This window comes from Lycium barbarum, chromosome 2, assembly GCF_019175385.1.
Source record: "Lycium barbarum isolate Lr01 chromosome 2, ASM1917538v2, whole genome shotgun sequence".
In the NCBI taxonomy this organism is placed as follows: domain Eukaryota; kingdom Viridiplantae; phylum Streptophyta; class Magnoliopsida; order Solanales; family Solanaceae; genus Lycium; species Lycium barbarum.
Genome location: NC_083338.1, coordinates 149,086,690 through 149,095,483, shown reverse-complemented (window position 1 = coordinate 149,095,483; position 8,794 = coordinate 149,086,690). Strand labels below are relative to the sequence as shown.

The 8,794-nt window shown below is 35.8% G+C and overlaps 1 protein-coding gene and 1 non-coding gene across 3 annotated transcripts; one reads left to right on the top strand and one right to left on the bottom strand.

The window, feature by feature from the left end:
* The first annotated feature begins 815 nt into the window (after positions 1–815).
* On the top strand, positions 816–1,010 carry LOC132629479 (U2 spliceosomal RNA). The gene has a single exon (XR_009578258.1). It is a non-coding gene; the product is annotated as a U2 spliceosomal RNA (small nuclear RNA).
* Positions 1,011–3,196: 2,186 nt separating this feature from the next.
* LOC132628031 (uncharacterized) lies at positions 3,197–6,846 on the bottom strand. 2 transcript variants are annotated; one of them, XM_060343717.1, is made up of 4 exons: positions 6,078–6,846; positions 5,519–5,696; positions 4,795–5,066; positions 3,197–4,074 (listed from the first exon to the last, which is right to left on the bottom strand). In XM_060343717.1, exons 1-4 carry the CDS (start codon positions 6,082–6,084, stop codon positions 3,347–3,349), a joined length of 1,185 nt encoding a protein of 394 aa, XP_060199700.1. In that variant the 5' UTR covers positions 6,085–6,846; the 3' UTR covers positions 3,197–3,346. The 2 variants fall into 2 exon arrangements, with proteins under 2 accessions (XP_060199700.1, XP_060199701.1); XM_060343718.1 differs by lacking the exon at positions 6,078–6,846 and having other exon boundaries at positions 5,430–5,655.
* Positions 6,847–8,794: the final 1,948 nt, after the last annotated feature.

Here is an 8,794-nt window from a genome sequence, read left to right as displayed (position 1 = left end):
TAACTTAAATCCATAAAGACACAAAGCATCAACCATTATTCTCCAAGATAGTAAATTTTGATCGCCATGGAGAATAACCAGCAAGGCTACTTGAGGAATCTAATGAGGACATTATGATGAAAGATTAAAAGAATACTCTAGAATATAGCATAATTTATTTTATTTTGTTTGCAAAGAACATTTATGGAGGCAAATTGTAATGGGACTTGATAACACTAAGCCTCTGCATTAATGTATTCGCAGCTAGTTACTTTATTTACAATCAAGCAGAATAAATATTAGTAAAAGAAAAGACATTGCCTTTAAATTTTGAAGTACATAAAATTTATATCCTAAAAGAAAAAAAAAATGGATAATTATCGTTACAGAAAAAATTAATGTGAGCTACACTCTAGTCTCTAATTACAGGCATCTTCACAAAACTGATGTTGATCAATCACGTTTACCTTTACAGTGTGTGTGCGCGCGCACGGCAATAAGTTGTTGATAAACAAGATGTTTTAATATGTTGTCTCTTTGAACTTTGAAGTATAAACTACTACCAAGAAATATATCAAAAACATACTCTCTACATTCCGAAATTTTCATTGCTTTAATAACTGTTCGTTACTTGTTTTGTAATCCAACCTTTTCTATTTCACTTTTACATGTCTCAGATTTAAAAACAAATTTGTTCTTAAATGGTGGATTTATATAGTGTGTTTTGCTCCTTTAGCTTTGCTGGAGTTCTTGTTACATTATTCCCACATCGGAAGAAGCTACAAGTAGACAGCGAAGAGGCGTATAAAAAGAAAGGCCCGTCAATGTGAAGAAGCATACCTTTCTCGGCCTTTTGGCTAAGATCAAGTGTAGTATCTGTTCTTATCAGTTTAATATCTGATATGTGGGTCATCGGTTCATACGATATTAACTCAATTTTTTAAGGGGAAGACTCATCAAGGTAGCTTGCTACCTGAGCCTTCGCGTGTCGCCCATGCGTTGCACTATAGCACGGGCCTGGCGCACCCAGCTAAATCTAGTTTAATTTTTATGGGCTCGGAGACATTAATGGGCTTCTCTAAGCTTTGGCCTAATAATACGCTTGTCTAAGCTTAGGCCCAATCTTCGAGAAAAGAATTCTGGATTATTTTTTAATTTAAATTTAACATATATTTCTTGGCTTATTTTAATTGACAAGATTTGAAAAAATATCTTTAATTTTAAAATTCTGAAGATTTGCATTTTTTTTTCCTTTAATAATAGCTCATTTCTACCAGAATAAATCTCTGATAGAATATTGTACTCATAAAATCATGCTTTTTATTGATTCTGAGCCTGATATCGAACTTTAATTGTTTGTGTGCTTTCTTGCAAACTTAAGAGTATAATTTATGCTTTGGACCCAAAAAGTTAAAGGCTACGATTTCTTGCAATCAAATACATTTTTGGTCGAATGCAATTTGAAGTGTTTCTCTCGTTACTTCGGATGTTTTAGATAATAAAGATGACAGGGGAGTACTCAGGGGCCAAAAGGACATGTCTAGTCCCTAGTCAAATTTCAAAATGATAGCAATCTGTAGAAAGTGACCCTCTTAGGGAAACATTTTGTAACGCCGAAAGAGAACTTTTGGGTCATGAAGAAATATAAAATACTTCCTTATGACACTAGAGTACAACATGTATCTGCTAATGAATTTCTTGTGGGCAAAAGAAATTGTTTTAGCAAGAAATACGCTGAGAAAACTGACAGTATTGTTTTGGTATTATCTTTCATGTATCAACAAACAAAGTTTTGATGTTAGTAGCTTGCTAAATATGTTTTCAGTAGTAATCTCCTCGGATGAATTGATTCAGTTGCTTCACTTCTCCAGTTTGTTGATCCACCACTGCTTTGACAATATCTGCAACAAAAATCATGCCTACCACCTTCCCATCGATCACCCGAACATGTCGTATGTGATGCTCTATGAATTAAAACATTACATTATATTCCTTAAAGCATAACCAACTTCATGAGTTGAACTAATACTTACCACTCATGAGCTGCATTGCTTGAAGAATGTTTGTGTCGGATGTGACTGTTATCAGTTTGCTCTGTTGTAAAGATAGGAATATTAAGCAGAAAAACAGAAAAGAGACGAGCAAATAAGCCAAGAAGACAATATCTAGGATACCTGCTCGGTCACAATATCTCCCACCCTTGTGTATTTAGTTGACCTATCTTGTACAATTACCTTCCGCAGATAATACACACAATGTTAGAAGAAGTTCAACATGCTAAGAATACAACACAATTGCCACTTTTGCAGGCAGAACACTGCACGCAACTTGAAAGCATATCACCAAACCCCTACCAAAGAACATCCTACAACCTGAACATAAAAGACCCTCCCTTTGGAGAGGACTAAAAATGATACATGTACAATTAAGTTGGAAGACAAGCACAAAATGGCATGTTACCCAAAACCAAAAAATGAGGCTACTTGCAAGCAGGTTTGGCGTCAAAGATACTTAAGCAGATTGCAAATGCTTGAAATGCCGACAGGGGGTAGTAGTAATCCATGGTGAAAATGTCTTTCCCTATATTCCCAAATTGTAGGATTACCTTTTCTTGTTCTGTATAGGGACTCTGTGGGATTGGCCTCTATTCATTGGATTATGTCAAGCAGCAGTTCAGGTGCTATCAAGGATGTTAATTACTCAGGCGTCACACATGACCTGGCACGGCTCAGTACACACTTCCTCTCAGCTTGCTTTTTCAATGTTCTAACTACACCTTTTCCTACTCGCTTAATTTCAGTGCCATTACCTTCCCTCGACAACTCGTTTGCTTACTAATAGCCATGGAGTCAAATTCATGAGCAAAAAACAAATTAAACAAGTTATATTGGACTAACAAAAAGGACATCAAAGTCTACATCTCACACTATTGGATATGCAAAAGGTTGCCTCCAATTTTAGCACTATTATACATTAAGTTTAGTTCTTAATATTTCAGTTCTCAACAAAGAAGCTTGTAGCACTCCTCACCAGTCACAGGACACGGAGCCGGCATGATGGTCTATTTAATTTCCGTGTTTCCCAATCATATTTTGCTCATTCAAGAAGCATTCAACTGCTGCTTGATGTGTTGAGTGCTGCTCTATACATTGTCTTTGTAAATTACAATCAAATGTAGTTTCTTGTTGGGTGGAAAATTAAGAAAGGTCATGACTCATGACTAGCTAATGTCCTAATCAATATTATTTGATTTGGTTAAATTGTTGAAGTTAGATGACCTATTGTCTCGTACATATATATTTGATGCAATAGAACTGAATATGAGTTTTAATACTGTGCCACGACGGAATTATCTCCAGATAGAATCCTATGGCCTTGATACCAAATTCTGGTGGCACAACGGAATTATCTCAGAGTATAATAAATTAGCAAGGCAGAGAGATATTGGTTCCATAGATGATGCTGGCTCTATATCAGGTGGCGGTGCAGGAGCCACGGACTGAAACCAATCAGTAAATTGAGGTGCTTGAGATGGCAAAGGCAAACTTCCTGAAGAAGTTGATGAAGAAAATAAGCTTGCAAAAGTGCTGCTGCTGGCACTTCTATTACTACTCGAGCTACTACTGCTGCTACAGATTCCAGTCATGCTTGTAAAAATGCTGCTGCTTCTGGTACTTCCGTTATTGCTCGAGCTACTGCTGCTGCTACAGAATCCAGTTGAACTTGCAAAAATGCTGTTGCTGCTGCTGGTACTTCCGTTACTGCTCGAGTTTCTACTGCTGCTAGAGATTCCAGTCAAGCTTGGAAAAGTGCTGATGTTTCCGGTACCTCCATTACTGCTCGAGCTCCTAGTGCTGCCACATATTCCAGTCAAGCTTGGAAAAATGCTGTTGCTGGTGGTACTTCCATTACTGCTTGAGCTCCTACTGCTGCTAGATATTCCAGTAAAGCTTGGAAAAATGCTGCTACTGGTGGTACATCCGGTGCTTGAGCTACTGCTGCAGATTCCAGACAACCTCGTTTTAGCTGTTGTTTCTTCCATAACCTGTTTTGTAATGGTTCCAGTGGAATTTGTGCGTGGACTCTCCACCAACTCTGCCAAATTATAACAATTATAGACAGACATAAAGAAACCACTCATATGAAGAAGCAGGGAAAGTTAAGCTTTTGATATAAAAGAACTTCATCTGTAGAAAGAGGAGAATCAGGATGTGTTATCCTTTGTGAAGACGCACTTTAGACTTCTTCAAGTGCATGCTATGTTTCCTTATTTCACCCAAAGTTTTCTCAGAATTGAAAAAGTAACTTTTCTATTATTTTGATTGATCTCTTTCTTGCCCATCTTATCATACTTTTGTTTCTAGAATTCAAACTTTGTTCAGATAAAGGATCACTTAGGCGTTTGGACATGATTTAGTCGAGATTGGAAACCAAAAAAAAAAAAAAAGTACTCCTAGTATTTGAAGTTAAAGTTGAGAAAGGGTATTTGAAAATTGAAGTTGTATGTGGACATGAAAACAAGTTGAATTTAAGTGGAGTGAAAACTTGGAAAAACTCATAAAACCTGTTTCTCAAAGTTCAAATTCTATATTTCAAGTTCGAAGTTGAAATAATGGGCCAGATTGATAAACAAACACTTATTTTGAAATAGTCTAATGAGGAAAACAGATATTCGATAAAAGATCATTAAATGAAAAAATTAGAAAGACTCCAAAACAAGAAAGAACAAAGTCTATTGTCTGTTCTCAACAAACACACATCAGCAAACTTCAAATCCAAATTTTCAAACTTCTAAAATTGAACTTCAAAATGTACCTGGATTCTGGATGGGAGAATCAGAAGACATTAAATCAGTTGACGGAGTAACAGGAGGTGGTAGAGACTCCGGGGCAGCTGGTGAAGGAACAGCTGGCGGCTCTGAAGCTGGTGGGGGAGTAGGAGGTGTTGGTGGCGGTGGTGTTGATGAAACAACAGCTTGAACCTTACGGTCCTCATCAGCAATAGGAGTTGTAACTGCACTCCGTACTTTCTCACTGTCTTTCGCTAATACATCACAAAATGCCCTGTGTGTGATAAAGTTATCCCTCCTATACACATTATTAACAAAGATATCAGCTTTACAAGAAAGAGAGATTAACAATTAAAAGGGGAGTTTTTGGTCAAAATCGTCCCTCATCTATGGGAGGAGGTCTATTTTTGTCCTTAAATATAACCTAAGCATCTTTAGTCCCTTAAGTTTGCTAAGGTAGAGCACCTTTGGTCCAACTAACAGAATGGACTTAACAACTACCAGTGACTACCAAAAGACAGTGCCATAAACACGGCAAAACCGACAGACACAGCGTGATAATGCTAATGGTCTTTTGCTAATACATCAACATACCCTGTGTGTGATAAAGCTATCCCTTCTATACACATTATTAACTACTACAAGGGCATCAAGAATGGACCTTGAAAACATTGTCCCACAATCACATTTATACTCTTTAGTTCCACAAACACACGTAGGTTCGGGGCAAACATAAACTCTCTTCTTCACCTCATTGCTTGTTCCTCATTGCTTGTTCTCTGCCATAGCTTCCAAGGCAAATTGTGACCCCTTCTATGAAGCTGCAAATTCTGGTCTCTCTGAAACCCTTTGTTGCAAATCTCACACACAAATCGGTTCATTGCTAATAGAGTTTTCGGGGACAAGGCAACGACTTCCGCATCAGGATCTAATCAAAGGATAATAGAAAAGGCCCCAAAAATCAATTTTCTGCTGAAATAGGAATCTGTTCTTTAAGCTAGCGTTTGGCCATGAAATTTGATCATGAAAATTTATCTTCCTTCAAAATATTTTCAAGTTTCAAAAACTGGTCTAAATTTCACTTCCACTCACAAAACTTCAATAACTTTTCCAAGTAAAATGCATGTCCAAACACAACATCAAGTTCCAAAAATCACTTCAAGAACTCAAATTTCAAGCTTCAACTTCAAAATATATGGCCAAACGGGAGCTAAGAAATAGGTTCAAATGGAGCTAAATGGATTAAAAAGATTAACATAACCAAACCTAACAAGTTTAATCAGGAATTGCAAATCAGGGGCTAATTTACCTGGCATTCCAGGGAGATCCTCTTTTTCTGTGCTGTTTCTTTACAAGGAGCTGTCTGATCACCACAAGACAATACACTCGCTACCCAGTGCCCGAGCAATCGTTCATGGCGGATGAAATAAGAATTCTTCTAGGGTTTATAAGTAACTAAAATGGGACAAAATTGATGAAAAGGAAGAAATCCGAGTGAATGGAAAGGACAAAATAGAGGATGAATTCCACTCTCAACTTACAGAGACAGGCTATAATTGTAATTGTGAATTAAAAAAAAAAATTGAATAAAACAAAATAAAGAATTTGATTCAAAAAGTCGAAAAGAGTAAGTAATAAACTAAAAAGCACTTCGAATTGTTGATTAATCGTCAGAGATGGCTTAGAACCAATAGTTCATTATCTAATGGATCTTTCCGTTCTAATACTCTATCCGAGAGTTATCAGTATTTATCCATGAACTCCATTGGATTATTCCTTCTGCTTTAACATTTCTACTTAACAAACTTTCTGCTAAGCTTCTTTTTGCAAATCTATCACTCAATCTTGTTTTTTTTAAGCACTGAACAAAGTTCTTATTTTTTAGCTCAGACTAGCTAATTGGAAAAACCCACCAGCTCAAAGCTAAGTATAGATGAACAAAACCCCAAAATTGGCAATAAAATGATATCAAAGAAAGATAAAAAAATAAACATAAAATCCAAATTTAGATACCATCTGCTCAGACTAGCTAATTAACAAAACCCGTGTCACAAAACCAGCTCAAAGCTACGGAATGTGCTTAGTTCAATACTTATAAGGAATAAAATAAGAATTTGCCAAAGAGAGAGACTATAAGCACAATTGTCCTTTTCTGCCATGATGCCGTTTCTATTTTCATCTCTTTAATTGTTTTTCTTATGGTGGAGAACAAAGGTATAAGGATATTTAGGTAAAAACTTACCCACCTGGGGTGTTACGTCAAACCAATGGATGTATCGCATGTGTTCTAACATATACAACTATCACCTTAACCATAATTAGTTAGTGTATATATTCGCTTCATCAAATCACTTAATCATGATAAATTGCATCGGTTTGGTATAAACACCATGCATGCATAAGTGCTTACCGTATATTTAGGTCTTCGGTGGTGCTTTCACCTAAGGATGATCTGCCATGATATGGATCTTTATCATGTGTTTCTACTCACACTTTTTATCACTCAGTGAAAGTAATTAAGGAAATTCGAGAGGGCTGCACAATTCTATCTGCAACTAATTTGAATATAAAACAGGTAAAGCATGTTTGTTGAACGTGTAACTCATAGTATTACATGACTGGTTATAGCAAACTGATGAGTTAATTTCAAAGCATTCCTCACAACAATCGGAAGCTTGAATTGCTTACTATTACATTAAATGTCATCATCTATTGGTAAAGAATAAGAAAAGAGCAGTAACATATTATTTTTCTGGTTCATACAAAGCCAAGTATATCTATGGCACAACAAACAATTTCAACAACCAAACATATCTGTCTTAGTTATATGGTCAAGAACAAGGCTCGACGCAGCTGATGAAGTTTCACCACAGTTGCCTGAGACAAAAGAAAATGAATGGGAGCTCATCTCGATATCTAAATTGCTATGGTTTATGTTGAAAGCAAAAAATGGAAAAGATACCTATTGAAGAGGTCGGAAGCATATCGAAACGTATTGTAACCCATAAACCATAGCAAAACAAGCACCAAGATATCTAAAAGGCGTTAAAGAAGTCCAGATCTAAATGAATAAACAGATGAGATGGATGTAAAAGTAACAAAATTAAAGAAACAAAAAAAGGCAGTAGGTTGAGGCTCTTCATCGACACTTTTGTTGTCACATAATATATTTCTTACAAAATATTATTGCACGCTATTTGAGTATGGTTGTTATAGAGAGGTAATTTTACAAAGAGTGTACCGCTACAATGGATGTCATTGCTGTTATAAGCAGAATGTTGTTATAGAGAAGTAAAATATAACATGAAAAATCGGTTTCGAAGAAAATGAGGCCGTTATAGTGAAATGATGTTATAACGAATAGCGATTATAGAGAGGTTTGACTATATTTAACAAAGTTTTCATCTTTAATTGAGTAGTTTTTCTAGGAAATATTTTCAACCTAGGCAGCAAGGAACTTCGAAGGTTTCACATTTAATATTCGAAGTTCCACGTTTAATATTTTGAGGAGTAAGTTTGGAATTCCTTTTTACATAAATTCTTATTAAACATTAGCACTTGTATAACTCTAATTACAATGAAATAAGTCAAGTTTATCCTTCACTTTTTTTTTTCTTCCTTAACGAGGATAATTCGATAGATCTTGAGAATAATAAATCATTTAATCTCTGTGGTTTGATCTCAAAATTACTGATTCAAAATATAAATAATTCAAAAGATCCTTCCCTAAAGTAAAAGAGAAAAAAGGTACTCATTTTATTACTCTCTCTGTCCCAAAAAGATTGTCCTCCTTTCCTTTTTAGTCTGTCCCAAAAAGATTGTCCCCTTTCTATATTTAGAAACAATTTAACTTTATGAGATGATTTACAGCCACATAAATATCTCATGCTTGTTTTGGGCCACACATTTCAAAAGTCTTCCTTTATTTCTTAAATTTTGTGCCAAGTCAAAAGAGGACAATCTTTTTGGGATGGAGGGAGTAACAATTTTCATAGCACAACACTGGAGGAGTCAGTATCAGGCCTA

What these genes read in the sequence shown, in the direction of transcription:
- LOC132628031 (XM_060343717.1), bottom strand. An exon ending in AATGAGGAACAAGCAATGAG is followed by an intron (nt 5,067 to 5,518) that starts GTGAAGAAGAGA and finishes TAATGTGTATAG; the next exon opens with GAGGGATAACTTTATCACAC. An exon ending in TTCTCCCATCCAGAATCCAG is followed by an intron (nt 4,075 to 4,794) that starts GTACATTTTGAA and finishes ATAATTTGGCAG; the next exon opens with AGTTGGTGGAGAGTCCACGC.